A 15,794-nucleotide genomic window follows, 5' to 3' on the forward strand; every position below is an offset into this window, starting at 1 on the left:
GGAAAGAGGCTGATTTGTTAGGTGTGGTTGAACAGGAAGGAAAGGACACTCTTCTCTCTGTCTTACCACCCAGTCCCAGGGTGTGTTCCCTAGAGATGGATCTGCTTGGTTTGGGAGCCCTCTCAGACCATGCTTTCACTGAGCTGGCCTCTTGTCTTTCTCTGTTCCTCCTCTACCGCAGCCGGGCAGCAGTTCTCAAACTTTTTGGTTTCAGGGTCTTTTTGCATACCTAAAAATTATTGATTACCCCAGGGAACTTTTGTTAATGTGGGTTATATCTAATAATGTTTCCCATATTTTAGAAATTAAAACAATTTAAAATTATTATTCATTTTAAAAATCAACTGGCGTTGTGTAGTTACTTATTGCTGTATAACATATTGTTCCAAAACTTAGCACTTGAAACAGCATTTACGATCTCGGGAGTCTGTGAGTGGCCTAGCTGGTCGTCTGCTTCAGGGTCTCATGGGCTGCAGTCATCCGAAGGCTTGACTGGGAAGGATGCACTTCCAAGCTCACGCTCATGTGGTTGTTGGCAGGATCCAGTGCCTTGCACGTTGTTGAACTGGGGCCTCAGTTCCTCATGAGCTGTTGGCTGGAGGCCTTCCTTGGTTCCTTGCCACTGGGGCCTTTCCATAGGCGTCTCACAACATGGCTGCTGGCTTCATCAGAACGAGCAAGAGAGAGTGCCAGCACAAGAGAGAAGGAGGCTGCAGTCTTTGTCACATAAAGAAGTGACGTCCTCTCACTTTTGCCAAATTCTCTCTTCATTAGAAGCCAGGTACTAGGTCCAGCTCACACTCAAGGGGAGAAGATTATACAAGGTCGTGAATACTAGGAGGATCGTTGGGGGCCGTGTCAGAAGCTGTGTACTACACATTAATGTAAATAATGTTTTTAAAATTAAAAATAGCTGATTTTTCAGAATAAAAGTTGAGAAGAGTGGCATTTTTACATTTTTGCAGATTTCTTTAACGATTACCTTAGTAGAAGATAGCTGAATTCTCCTAACTGCTTTTGCCTTTCATCTATGGTAATAAGCCATTTTAGTTGGAGTATGTGAAGACAATCTAGCCTCACACACATAAGTAATTGGAACAGGGAGGAGTATTTTAATAGGCTTTTTAGATAATTGTGGAAATTCTTTGATAGTACACCAAAACTCAGCAAGTAGTAGTTCTTGAAGGTAAGTTGCCAGTGTGGGATCTGAAATTCTACGTAATTTTTCGTACTGTTTTAAAACTATGGGTCTGTTTTTCACTTTGAATGGATGTTTTTGCTCATGCATCATTTTGTAGCATCATCCATTAGTCATTTGGAAAACATTGGTTTACTGAATTGTGTTGATATTACAAATGTTATCACATTTTTTTACAATATCAAAACCACATTAGTTAATATCACCACTGATCTCATCAGAAAAGTCTTTAAGTATTGGGAAGCTCATGGTGGCAGATAGTTTTCAAAAATTCTAAATTTTGCTTGAAAACTCACATTTTATCTTTGGCAACAAATATTGTCAGTTGTTTGCCTTGAAGTGAGAGGCTCACTTCATATATACTGGAGAAAATGTCTGCCACATAACCAAATCTGAGTAAACAGCCATGGATTGTCTTTAAGAGAAAAGAAACAAGAACAAGAACAAGGTGATCCATGAAAAAGTTGATGGTTGGGCTTATGATTCCAGCAGCTGTGTTAGTGCTTTTCGTCAGGATCTCTACCATACTTTGTTGTCTAGCCGAAGTGCTTTCTGTGTAGTTTCTGTATCTTCACACAGAATAAAAAAAGATAATGTATTCAAGGGCTGAGATTTAATAAAAATTAATAATTTTTAATTGCTTTCTCGAGGGCATTGTTAAGTAAAAGAGCCCCCCTACTGCCTCGAGTACATGTTATAGTGACAAAATCCATGACTCCTAGTATAGCTTGGTGCCGCTGCCTTGATTTATTCTAAGGAACCAACAGTGTTAACTCATTATTGCTTTTGTACCATCAGTGCAGATGTCAACATCAAAAAAGACAAATGCCATCTCAGTATTTTAATTTTTTTAAATTTATTTATTTTTGGCTGCGTTGGGTCTTCGTTGCTGTGCGCGGGCTTTTCTCTAGTTGCGGCGAGCGGGGGCTACTCTTCGTTGTAGCGCGCGGGCTTCTCATTGCGGTGGCTTCTCGTTGCGGAGCTTGGGCTCCAGGCGCGCGGGCTTCAGTAGTTGTGGCTCGCGGGCTCTAGAGCATGGGCTCAGTAGTTGTGGTGCACAGGCTTAGTTGCTCCAGGACATGTGGCATCTTCCCAGACCAGGGCACCAACCTGTGTCCCTTGCACTGTCAGGTGCATTCTCTGCGCCCCCAGGGAAGTCCGTCAGGCTTTTACAATTTTTGACCATCTAGTAGGTATGAAATCCATCGTTTAAAGCATTGGCCTAGAATTTGCACTGTGTGGATGAGCCGTCACTTGTTCAAATCAAGATTCTGGTGCAGGGCATGTAGATAGTCTCCAATTTTTCTATTTTATAATCAAAGCAGTGGTTGTCCAATTACTTCCTTAGAATAAACTCCAGGAGTGGAAACGCTGGACTGAATGTTCCACACATTAAAAATTTTGATCCATATTACCCAGCTGCCATTCGGAAAGCTTGTACAACTTTATATTCCCATCTACAGTGCTTGCATGCCTTTTCCCCCATACCCGTTTCAAAAGCAGCTTAAAAAAAAAAATCTAAGTGATGTATATACCTAATTTTAAAGGTCAAATGACACAAGGCTTTCAGAAGAGCAAAACCCCGAACTGCTTTTCTCCATCCCAATTCGCATTTCCCAGAAACCACCATTTTACATCCTTAGCAGTTTCATCTGTTTGCCTCTATATCTCAGAATACACTTATACTGCTCTTCCTTCATTTTGTGTTAAACTGTGGCAGACACTGCTATTTGCCCACCTGATACCAATTTCTTCCTCAGCCTTCAGAGGTAGCTCAGAATTCCTGAGCCTTTGCAGGGTTCTGAAGCATTAAAATGTCCTGGTCACCACCTGGCTGCTGTTAGCTGCTCTCCCGTTTTTGGGTTTTTTTGGTAATAAATTTTGTTTATCTATTTATTTATTTATTTATTTGGCTGCATTGGGTCTTCGTTGCTGTGCGCGGGCTTCCTCTAGTTGTCGTGAGCCGGGGTTACGCTTGGTTGTGGCACGCGGGCTTCTCATTGCAGTGGCTTCTCTTGTTGCATGCAGAGCACAGGCTCTAGGCATGTGGGCTTCAGTATTTGTGACACGCGGGCTCAGTAGTTGTAGTATGCGGGCTCAGGAGTTGTGGCTTGCGGACTCTGGAGTGCAGGCTCAGTAGTTGTGGTGCATGGGCTTAGTTGCTCCGGGGCCTGTGGGGTCTTCCCGGACCAGGGCTCGAACCCGTGTCCCCTGCATTGGCAGGCGGATTCTTAACCACTGCGCCACCAGGGAAGCCCTGCCCTCTGGTTTTATCAGAAGTGGGGACTGCTCTTTCTGTGTTCCGTCAGAAGAGAATAGGCTTATTTTTCGTGGGCCTTTTCCTAAGACTTGTTCTGAGGAATATGGCATCCCATGTATTACTGACTTAACTGCTTTATCTTGCTAATGGAGCATTTCAGTAATTCTAGCAACTGGAATATTTTTACATTAACTCCTGATGACCAGTATAAAGTTAGATTTTATTTGCTAAAGGCTTGAATATTTGAAATTGCGATTCATCATGATTTTGTGGGGGGGCGGGGGTAAAATATATATAACATAAAATTTACCATCTTAACCATTTTAGGCGTACAGTTCATTGGCATTAAGAGGTTAACAGTGTTGTGCAAGCTACACCACCATGCATCTCCAGAACCTTTTCATGTTCCCAAACTGAACCTCTGTACTCCATTCGCCCTGCCCTGCCCGTGGCAAGCAACCATCATTCTGTTTTCTTTCTCTATAAATTTGGCTACTCCAGGTACTTCATATAAGTGGAATCATACTATGTTCTTTTGTGTCTGACTTTTTTCACTTAACATAATGTCTTCTTCAAGGTTCATCTGTGTTGTAGCATGTGTCAGAATTTTCTTCCTGGGCTTCCCTGGTGGCGCAGTGGTTGAGAGTCCACCTGCCAATGCAGGGGACAAGGGTTTGTGCCCCGATCCGGGAAGATCCCACGTGTTGCGGAGCGGCTGGGCCCGTGAGCCATGGCCGCTGGGCCTGCGCATCCAGAGCCTGTGCTCCGCAGTGGGAGAGGCCACAACAGTGAGAGGCCTGTGTACCGCAAAAAAAAAAAAAAAAAAAAGGAATTTTCTTCCTTTTTAAGGTTGAATAATATCCTAATGTACGTATATACAGGTGCACCTTGGAGATATCGCAGGTTCAGTTCCAGACCACCACAGTAAAGCAAATAACATAATAAAGTGAGTCAGACGAATTTTTTGGTGTTTTAGTGCATATAAAGTTGTTTACACTATAGTGTAGTCTATTAAGTGTGCAGTAGTGTTATGTCTAAAAAAGCAATGTGTACATACCTTAATTAAATAATACGTTATTGCTAAAAAGTGCTAATCGTCATCTGACCATGCAGAGTTGCCACAAACCTTCAATTTGTAAAAAACGCAATATTTGTGAAGCACAATAAAACCAGGTATGCCTTTACCATATTTTATTTATCAATTCATCCATCAGTGGACATTTGGGTAGTCTTCACCTTTCTTGACTTCAGACATGATTCTTTAGGACATAGAAACACTACTTTCATACCAGGCTCGGTACATGTAGGTCTCAAATCATGGCTTTTTTTCCCTCACTCACTTCCTACTTTGTTCCCTAGTTTATCTGTATAATGAAGTAATATTCTCACTGTCTTAGAATTGTAAGGCTCAACTAAATAAAGTATTTTAAATGTCTACCACATAGCAATTAGTAAATGTTAGGTTTTCTTCCTTTCTCCCTTCAGTCAGAACTTAGCCTTATATACAGTATGTTAACCCTCTTTTGTGTGTTCTTAGCTGTTGACTGTCTGATTCTACTTGGGAAGTGTTAACTATCCATGATTGAACCTATTTTTTTTTTCAACTGGTAAAATGATTTGGTAGATGTCCTAGCCATAGTTATAGATTGAGGCCAGGTTTAAATGAGATATTTCAATTTTCATAATTGTTTTAAGGAGATATATCAGAACAGCTACAAAAATTCATGCTTAGTAGATCGTGTTCCTACTATAATCTAGTAGAAGGTGTAGTGTAAAGATTTGGGGGGACAGACCCAGAGGTCTGTTGAGCAGGGTGAAGGGAGAAGATGACATGAAATGACTCGAAAGAAACTCCTGCAACTCTTCAGACTCTGAGGCTGGGGTGTGGTGGAATAGTGAAAAAATACAATACTGCTTTTGTTTTTGTTTTTTGCGGTACGTGGGCCTCTCACTGTTGTGGCCGCTCCCGTTGCGGAGCACAGGCTCCGGACGCGCAGGCTCAGTGGCCACGGCTCACGGGCCCAGCCGCTCCGCGGCGTGTGGGATCTTCCCAGACCGGGGCACGAACTCATGTCCCCTGCATCGGCAGGCGGATTCTCAACCACTGCGCCACCAGGGAAGCCCTGGGTTGGTTTTTTTTTTCTTCTTCTCAGTATTGCTTTTGCATAAAGGATCTCTGTTAACATTATCCATCTGCCCAACTAGTATATGATGGTTTAATATTTGGTATAAAATAGAGGTGGGACTAGTAGTTCTGTGTATAATGTAGCATGAAAATGATCACTTGGCAGGAATTCCCTGGTGGTCCAGTGGTTAGGACTCTGCACTTTCACTGCCGAGGGCCCGGGTTCAATCCCTGTTTGGGGAACTAAGATTCTGTAAGCCGCATGGCACAGCCCCCCCCCCCCCAAAAAAAACACTTTGCATTTGGCTTGATATTAATACTTATGTATGTTATTTGGGCTTATCAAAGACTTTAGGAAGTTTCTGTAGTAATGAAATTTAACAAAAGACATTTCCTAAATCCTTGGTAATTTTTTGTAGACCTAATATCTCTGGATTACATTTGAGAAATACTGCTTTATGGACTGCATTATGTATGGAGGAGAATTTTTTGGAAAGAATTTGAGTGTAGCATCAAACCATAACTCTAAACAACGCATTTCTCCTTAATGCATTAATTTTTTTAAGAAAAAGTATAACAGGCACATTTTTTAAAAAGTAGTATCAGAAAAGAATGCATCTCTAATCTCTCCCCAGAGGAAAATATTTCTGTTTTGGTTCTTCATAATGCTTGAATAATATATAAATTGCAACTTTTAAAATAAACCTTATTGAAGTAAAATGTACATTCAGAAAAGTATACAAATCATAAAGGTTTAGGCTTAATGAATTTTCACAAAGTGAACATCTACGTTACCCCACCTAGATCAAGAAACAGACTATTACCGAGCACCCCAGAAGGCCCCACCCTCAGCGGTAAACACACTCTTGATTTCTAGCACCATTGATTAGTTTTGCTTGTTTCTGAACTTTATATGTAAATGGTTTCCTGTAGTATGTTTCCTTCTGGCACCTTCCTCACAAAATTCTATGAGACTCATCCCTGTTGCTGCATCTAGCAGTACTTCGTTCTCACTGCTGGATGGTATGAACACACTACAGTGCATCCATTCTTCTGTTGATAGAAATTTGGGTTGATTTCATTCGGGGGCAATTACAAATAGTGTGGTTTTAAACATTCTTGGCCTTTGGCTGCACATCTGTACATACTAGGGTAAAATCCTAGGGGTAGAATTAACTGGATTGGAAGGTAGCCATATTGCAAAAGGTTTTAAAAGTGGCTGCACCAGTTTGTTCTTACAAAAGCACAGTACTTGATTTATCAACGTTGGACTGTAAAAGATGTGGATTTAGTTCCCTTAACCTCTCCATCCCCTGCTACTTTGATACTTGAAATTATCTTCATTTCTTCAGCTGGATACTATTGTAACTTGAAAAAATAAATCTCTCTTTTCCTATTAACTTTGTAGAGTAGCTTTTGTCCACTTGTAATAAGAGAAAGGTATTAGCCACCTCCCCATCAGTTATGTTATTCAAAAAAGGAAGAGGCCCTCTTTCGCGCAGAGAGGAAATATACAGAATTTAAGTTTGTGCCCCATCATATGACCAAGTAGTGTCAACCAGGGGAAGAACACACACCACACCATAAGTAAATGGGTTAACAGTATGATAGAAGGGAGGGGAAGTTTAAAGTGCTGATGAAGAATAAAATACTAGAATGAAGCCGTCTGTCCCATGCCTGCTGTCTGTATTTGTTAGGGTAGGGGTAGCTGTTTAAAACCTAATTCTCACAATGTCTGTGGCTTTATAAGAGAGAAAGGTATTCTCTTTTTCATCTGATAGCCCAGTGTGGCTGCTCTTAGTAAGATGGATGGCTTTCCTTGTATAGGTATGTGAGCTTTAGGGGTGCAGGCTGCTTTCATCCTGTGGCTCTGCCATCTCTTGGGGTCTTGGAGACCTCTGCGTCCAGCCAGAGTGGGAAGGAGATGGAGGAGAAAGAATGTGTGCTTCTAAAAAATGTTTTGTTGCAGAAGGAAAAGTCATCCCTTGGGCTCACATTTTATTGGTGGCAACTTTGCATGGGAGTCCCGGCCAGATGAAAGGGGCTGGGAAGTGTCGGCCGGTCTGAGCAGGATTGTGGAGGAGCCTGGGTTTCTGCTGGACAGCCAGTGAGCCATCTCTGCTGTACTGTGTCCTAGAGGCTAAGACCAGAATAATTAACATTTGTTAACTTGGGATAATTTCATGTCTTTTAAGATGCTAATTATTTTAAGTGGTGAATTTTTATAAGGAAATATGTTTATTTTTTATTGGCTAGGGCACTAACACAACTTGATACTTTTTTTTTTGAAATAAGTTTAGATGTACAACTAAATGGCATTTCTTGCTTCCTTTGGTACCACTGAGTTCTGTGATTTGTTTTAACTTTAATTTTTTCTTTTTTTAATTTTTATTTTTATTGGAGTATAGTTGATTTACAATGTTGTGTTAGTTTCAGGTGTACAGCAAAGTGAATCAGTTACACATACACATATATCCACTGTTTTTTAGATTCTTTTCCCATACAGGCCATTACAGAGTACTGAGTAGAGTTCCCTGTGCTATACAGTAGGTCCTTGTTAGTTATCTATTTTTATACATAGTAGTGTGTATCTGTCAGTCCCAACCTCCCAGTTTATCCTTCCCCCCCTTTCCCCCATGGTAACCGTAAGTTTTCCACATCTGTGAGTCTGTTTCTGTTTTGTAAATAAGTTCATTTATACCATTTAAAATTTTATTTATTTTTTTGTGGTATGCCGGCCTCTCACTGTTGTGGCCTCTCCTGTTGCGGAGCACAGGCTCCGGACACACAGGCCCAGTGGCTATGGCTCATGGGCCCAGCCGCTCCGCGGCATGTGGGATCTTCCCGGAGCAGGTCACAAACCCATGTCCCCTGCATCATCAGGCGGACCCCCAACCACTGCGCCACCAGGGAAGCCCTGTACCATTTTTTTTAGATTCTACATATAAATGATATCATATGATATTTGTCTTTCTCTTTCTGACTTACTTTACTCAGTATGATAGTCTCTTGGTCCATCTATGTTGCTGCAAATGGCATTTCATTCTTTTTTATGGCGAGTAGTATTCCACTGTATATATGTACCACATCTGCTTTTATCCATTCCTCTGTTGATGGACATTTAGGTTGCTTCCATGTCCTGGCTATTGTCAGTAGTGCTGCAGTGCATGTATCTTTTTGAATTATGGTATTCTCAGGGTATATGCCCAGTAGTGGGATTGCTGGATCATATGGTAATCCTATTTTTAGTTTTTTAAGGGACCTCCATACTGTTCTCCATAGTGGCTGTATCAATTTACATTCCCACCAACAGTGCAAGAGGGTTCCCTTTTCTCCACACCCTCTCCAGCATTTATCGTTTGTAGATTTTTTGATGTTGGCCATTCTGACTGGTGTGAGGTAATACCTCATTGTAGTTTTGATTTGCATTTCTCTGATAATTAGTGATATTAAGCATCTTTTCGTGTGTTTTTTGGCCATCTTAACTTTAATTTTCTTATTTACAGTGAGGTCACCTTTCAGTGAAACTTAGAAATTACCATGTTTACATCGGTTTTACAAACGACTAAGAAAGGAAAAAGCTGTCAACCTGTGGTGTGTGATGGATTGTAAACATTGATTACATTTAATTTAACCCCCCTTCCCATCTTTTTTTCTCCTCTCCCCTTCCCTCTAGTTTGTGATTGGCACAATGGAAGAAGCTGGAATGTGCGGGCTAGGGGTGAAAACGGATATGTTGCATAACTCTCGGTCCAATGATATTCTTCAGCATCAAGGCTCACACTGTGGTGGCACAAGTAACAAGCATTCCTTGGAAGAGGATGCACACAGTGACTTTATCACGAAGGGCAGGAGTTTGGTGAGCCCAGAGTACTGCACACGAGAGTCAAGGGAGGAAATTCCTGGGCGAGAGGCTCGAACAGATCCCCCTGATGGTCAGCAAGATTCAGAGTGCGACAGGAACAAAGACAAAACCTTAGGTAACAACCTCAGCTTGGGGGTTGCATGTTTCACACGTTGCTCCTTTGAGTTGTATTGTCCGTAGCACAGGTGATGATGAACATGGCCAGCATTGGGGGTGATGTTGCTCTGCTGACACATCTGTTGTCTTCAGTGGGGCAGGCAGCCTGTCTGCTGCAGTGACGTGCCGGGGGGCCCGAGACAGCAGAGGAGGAGGTTACTTCTCTCTCAGTCGTCAAGAATGGGCTTTCGTGAAAAAAATCTGGGGCCAATTTGACAGTAGTCCCCACCCGCAGCTTCACCATGAGGCTTGCAGGATCTTAGTTCCCTGACCAGGGGTTGAACCCGTGCCCTTGGCAGTGAAAGCGCGGAGTCCTAACTACTGGACCACCAGGGAAGTCCCAGACAGAAGTAGTATTTGATTTGCCTTGTTTGCATCTTTAATGTAGTCTGACCAAAATTTACTGTGAAAACTGTATATTTATTTGATCATTTTATTTTAAACCTAGTCACAAAACTTTAGAGATGATATAACGTTGGGTGAAGTTCAAGAAGTGGGTTAAGACTGGTTTTCAAGGGTATGTTTTCTTCAGCTGTGTTTGAGATTCAGGATGAAGAATGCAGTACGGTAAATCTCATTAGGAAATCTGAATTCCCCTTTTATTTTCAGCTTACTGGTTGCCCCTAAGTTTTTTATACTTATTCTACCTGAGATTAACAGTGTTTAAATTTGTTTGGTTTTCTATGTGCTGAGTTGGAATGATCCTTTGTATTATACCCATTTTCTGTTAACTTGGCAAACTTAAAATTATTTTTCATATTTCTATAAATTTTTAATTCCTTACGAACAAGACAAATTTCTTCAATATTAGCAGCCCCAGTTAAATGTGTAAAAGCAGAAAGAGTCTTAAAAAGTTATACATAATGTTACCATGCGACCTTGCAGTTCTACATCTAGTTATATTCCCAAGAGGGTTGAAAACGTGTCCACACAAAAACGTGTCCAGGAGTGCTCAAGGCGGCATTATTCATGATAGCTGAAAAGTCCAAACAACACAGTTACCCATCAGCTGATGAGTGGATAAACAAAATGTGGTCTGTCTGTACATGGAATATTATTCAGTGGTAGAAAGGAACGTAAGTCTTCATACATTGTGGGTGAACCTTTAAACTATTATGCTAAGTGAAAGAAACCAGACACAAAAGACTGCAAATTATATGATTCCACTTAATATGGAATGTCTAGAATTGGCAAATCCGTGGAAACAGGAAGTAGAGTAGTGGCTGCCAGGGACCTGGAGGAGGGAGCCTGGAGAGTGACCGCTCATGGGCATGGGGTTTCTGATATTAGACAGTGGTGATAGTTGTACGACTTAGTGATTATACTCAACTGTACACTTTAAAAGGGTGAATTTTATGGTATGTGAGTTGTATCTCAGAAAAAACCAGGTAGAGTGTGAGTTTAAAAATCTTCATAAAAATTGCAAGTTACCTTACTGTTATTTCTAATCATATTCAATAATCATATTTTGTCATCTCTCTTAAAATTCTTACTGGCCTTGGGCCAAACGAGAGAGGATTTGTTGCTAAAATTTTCTGTGGATGGAAAAGGATTCTGTTTTGAAGTTAGCCTGCTTGTTTTCCTCATAGCAATCTGTACACCATATACCAAAGTCAAAGTCATTTTCACTTTTATTTTTTTTTCCCGCCATGCTGCACAGCGTGCGGGATCTTAGTTCCCCAACCAGGGATTGAACCCGTGCCCCCTGCAGTGGAAGCACGGAGTCTTAACCACTGGACCACCAGGGAATTGCCATCACATATGTATTTTTAATGAAATACTCTTCATGAAGAGTGAATGTTTAAAAAAATAAAAATGGTACCTACCACCCAGCTGAAGAAATAAAACTTGTCACTTATTTTAAAACACCATTTGTTCCATCCTGTCTCAGTCACCTGCTTCTCACTGCCAGAGTCCTTAAAATACTGTTCAGTTCTTTTTCCCAAGGGAAGTGCCATCTTGACATCCTTCTTTTTTTTTTTTTACACTAAATTTGGTTAACACACAGAATATGCTTACTAAGTCATCAGACGTTATTTAAATTGCTCAAAGGAAAAGATCTGTGTCACCAGTGATAATGAGCGTCTTAGATAGGCGGAGAGTACCACCCAAAATTGCCTTAGAATTTCCTTCTATATTCGTACTTGGTTAGGAAGAAGCATATAAAAATATTCTGCCCTTTGTAACTTGCCCTTTGTCTTAACCTGAATATCAGTGGTTAAGCAAGGGAGTTTTTAAGCCTTCAGCAAGAGTTCTTTTCACAAATAGCTCACAGTGTTAGTGAGTGAAGAAATTTGGGGTGGAGATGGGGAGGAAGGGGTGCCTGCTGATCCAGATTTTAAAAATAGCTTTCTTAATTTAGCTAGTAAATCTCTTATTTCTAGTTATAGGCATAAATTATTTTACTCTGGATGTCAGAACATAGGAAGTGTTATTTAGAATTTACAGGTTGATCTCATTCTTCTTCTGGGACTTATTTCTTATCTTGTTAATCATCAGGAAAAGAAGTCTTATTATTGATGCAAGCCCTAAACACCCTTTCAACTCCAGAAGAAAAGCTGGCAGCTCTCTGTAAGAAATATGCCGATCTTGTGAGTATTAAATCAAGGGAGTGAGGTCCATATAAAGTATAGCAAAATGTGTATGTGCTTGATAAGCTTTTTAAAATATGATGTAGCCTTTGATGTAGCTTTACATGTAAAATTATACTTTACTCCATAATTGAAGAGGAGAATCTGATTTCTTGGGGCTTTTTGTTGCTTGTATGACTTCATTTTGTAAGGCGTTACATATATAGAGCATTATAATGCTAAAGAAACAGCATAGGTTTTCTAAAACTCAGTCTTGTGTTGTGGTGCTTTAAATGCCAGTCAGTTGGAGTGTAGTGGTTCCTGTAGTTAACTTTTTACAAGGGAATTCTAGAGATAAAAGGCTCTAACCATTGTGACTGAAATTGTGAGTTAGGTGAAATAGTCTACTAAAACAATACTGTGTCTCAGGAAGTATTTATTTAGTATCTAATATGTGCCAGGCATTCCTTTTTCCATCTTCCAAAGAAATTAACCTCATTTGTTCTGTGCCTGAGTTATTTCAAGTAGCATTAATTCTCTTTGTCAAATTATGAAAGCGGTCTCAATATGGAAACACTGCTATCCTCTTTAAGTTGAAGAATGGGGAAGCCATTGCACCCTTTGAAATAAGGGTTGTGGGAAGCTTTTAGAATGAATGGTTCTAATAGGCTAAGTTAATGTCTTTTGTGAAATACTTAGGTGAATTATCATGGACAATGTTTATGCATTTTCATCTGTTGTTAAAGCAGTTATTCCGTGTCGTAAACGCTACTTTTTGTCAGTGACCAGCTTTGAAAATGAATTATTACTCAATTACAGTTACAGTTATATTTTCCTTCAGTTTAAAAAGGGATCCATGAATACCCCCACTTAGCTGGCATTCAGCAGTCTGGCACCTTCTGTTTAGAGCAGCAGGACACCCCGTGCATCAATGAAAATAGCCTAGAACAGTCACAAATACAAAGGTGGCAGAAAACACAAGGTCAGATTGTTGGCTTCAGGAAAGGAACACTTCCATTGGCTGTGGAAGACAGTCCCTATTGGTTCCATCCACATGAAGAGACTCATGTGAGAAGTGGTAGAAAAAGAAGACAAAAACAAAAAAGGGAAAAGGAAAACAATGGAGAAAAGAGTAAAAGAAAAAAAAGCAGTGTAGCAGGTTAGCTACTTGACCCAGTGTTGTTGGGACAACAGCAGACGGTCACACGTGGATTAGGAGAAGAAAGGGCAGATAGTGGCCTAGAGCAGTCCTTCTTAGACTCACACAGACGCTGGGACTTTTGTTGTTCAAAGGCACGTTGTGATTCACTGTGTCTGGTGCCTGAGAGTCTGCATTTTAACAAGTTCCCAGGTGAGGTTGATGATGATACTCTTAGCCCTTGGATCACACTTTTTAAGCAGCAAGGGTCTAGGGCGTTTTGTTTGTGGCCTTTGTTTTTTGTGTGTGGGGGGAGGGTATGGTTAATTCTTTTAAAGCACCAGTAATCATCGCTACATTCATTTTAGGATGTGACACGTTGAAGACTTGCTTAGTGAGCAACCTCTCTTTGATTTAGATTTGTGCTGAGCATATGAAGGACGAAACGTGTACTGTTTTCAGAAAATGTTATAAAGCTTTGTTTCTTGAAACAACACTCATTTCTTTTAAAAGATAGAGCATATAGGTTATATAGCAGTGAGACTATCAAGGCAGTAGACTTTTCCCGAGGATTCTTCCGAAAACTTCCCTTTTGCCATCACTGTTCTCTGTCCTTTTGGTGACAGCATTGTCTGACATCACTGGTGCTTGTGGCTCAGACAGGTAGGAAGGTCCTGTAGAGCAGCTGGAGGGGTGCCTGCGCTGTGATGGGGATTGTCCTCTGGGGAGATCTTGTGGCTGCCACGTTCACCAGATAACATGGGTTTATGGAATTGTCACATTTCACTTGCTAAGTGTGGATCCCATTAGGCCTGTAACATGGTCCTTAAGTACGTAGTGGTGCTGTTCTTTCCCATTCCTTAGTTTGTGTAGATTATTATAGTGTAATAATAAATCTTGATTATCTGGTTGGGTAGGTGTATCTTCTGTTCATCAGAAGTATCTTGGCTGTTCTTGGCTCTTTACTCTCTATAAAATTTTAGATTCAACTTATTAGTTCCATGGGAAGAAAACACCCCTTGGGGATTTTGAGGAGCATTTTATGGAATCTATAGTTGCATTTAGGGGAGAATTATACAATCCTTAAGAAATCAACGGAGCTTAAAAAGTGGATATCCTTATGGGGGAAAAAATGAATTTAGATCCTTGAACACCATATACAGTGATTAAGGACTTAAATGAAAATTTTAGGCATCATTTAGCTTTATTTAAATATATTAATAGGTGAATATTTTTCCAAACTTGAATTAAAAGAAGGATTTCTTATGACACAAAAAGCACTACCAGAGAAAAGATTTCAGAAATTGGCTGTATTGAAGTTAAGACTTTCTATTCATCAAACGACATTTTAAAAGCAAGTGAGAAGACACATTACAAACTGGGGAGAACATATTTCCAACAAATAATAACCAGTAGAAGATTCAATGTGAGGAATATCTAAGGAACACCTACAAATGAATACAAAAAGGACAATTAACCCAGTGGAAAACTGGGCAAGAGATGTGTAAGAGGCATTTCATAGAAGTGGAGAAACATCAAGATTCGAAGATATCTTAACATAAAGGTAAACATACAAGGGATGTTCGATCTTATGAATACAGGGAAATGCAAATCAAGACCATAGCAACATGCTATTTTATGTCCAGTGTAAGTGGCATAAATGAAGAATTGTGATCGTATGAAGTTTTGGAAAAGTGCATCTACATGATTTCTTATAAATTGCTGGTGTGAGAGTAAATGTGCCGGCCACTCTGGAAAACAGTCTTCCATTGTCATGTGCAACAGAACATTGATTGATTGATTGATTGATTGATTGTGGTGCGCAGGCCTCTCGCTGTTGTGGCCTCTCCCGTTGCGGAGCACAGGCTCTGGACGCGCAGGCCCAGTGGCCATGGCTCACGGGCCCAGCCGCTCCACGGCATGTGGGATCTTCCCGGACTGGGGCACGAACCCGTGTCCCCTGCACCGTCAGGCGGACTCTCAACCACTGCGCTACCAGGGAAGCCCACAACAGAACATTTAGAAATCACTTCCCCACAACCCCAGTTCTAGGTTTGCACTCAGGATAAATTCTTGCATGGTGTATACCAGGAAGCCCATGTGTGAGAACATGCGAATTGTTGTGAGTACCTGGAAACAACTCCATTGCCTATTGACAAGAGACTGGGTCGACAAAGTGTGTTGTGTGCTGCATATTTTTTTTTTATTTTATAAAATATTTATTTATTGGCTGCATCAAGTCTTAGTTGTGGCCTGCGGGATCTTTCGTTGCAGCACGTGGGCTCTCTAGTTGCGGCACACGGGCTCATTTTAGTTGTGGCATGCAGGCTTAGTTGCCCTGCGGCATGTGGGATCTTAGTTCCCCGACCAGGGATCGAACCCACGTCGCCTGCCTTGGAAGGCAGATTCTTAACCACTGGACCACCAGGGAAGTCCCTGCATAGTTTTTACTTTTTTTTTTTTTTTTTTTTTTTTTTTTTTT

The 15,794-nt window shown here is 40.8% G+C and overlaps 1 protein-coding gene and 1 non-coding gene across 2 annotated transcripts in view; both read left to right on the forward strand.

Annotated features, from left to right (window-relative positions):
• The window catches only part of TXLNG (taxilin gamma), a 47,897-nt gene that overhangs the window by 14,865 nt on the left and 17,238 nt on the right, over positions 1 to 15,794 (forward strand). Inside the window, exons 2-3 of the mRNA XM_007454846.1 lie at positions 9,260 to 9,563; positions 12,104 to 12,195. Coding sequence (XP_007454908.1) covers positions 9,260 to 9,563; positions 12,104 to 12,195 — 396 coding nt within the window. The remainder of the gene's footprint in view (positions 1 to 9,259; positions 9,564 to 12,103; positions 12,196 to 15,794) is intronic.
• On the forward strand, positions 5,754 to 5,826 carry TRNAE-UUC (transfer RNA glutamic acid (anticodon UUC)). Its single transcript has one exon. It is a non-coding gene; the product is annotated as a tRNA-Glu (tRNA).

Source organism: Lipotes vexillifer, unplaced genomic scaffold, assembly GCF_000442215.2.
Source record: "Lipotes vexillifer unplaced genomic scaffold, Lipotes_vexillifer_v1.1 scaffold586, whole genome shotgun sequence".
In the NCBI taxonomy this organism is placed as follows: Eukaryota; Metazoa; Chordata; class Mammalia; order Artiodactyla; family Lipotidae; genus Lipotes; species Lipotes vexillifer.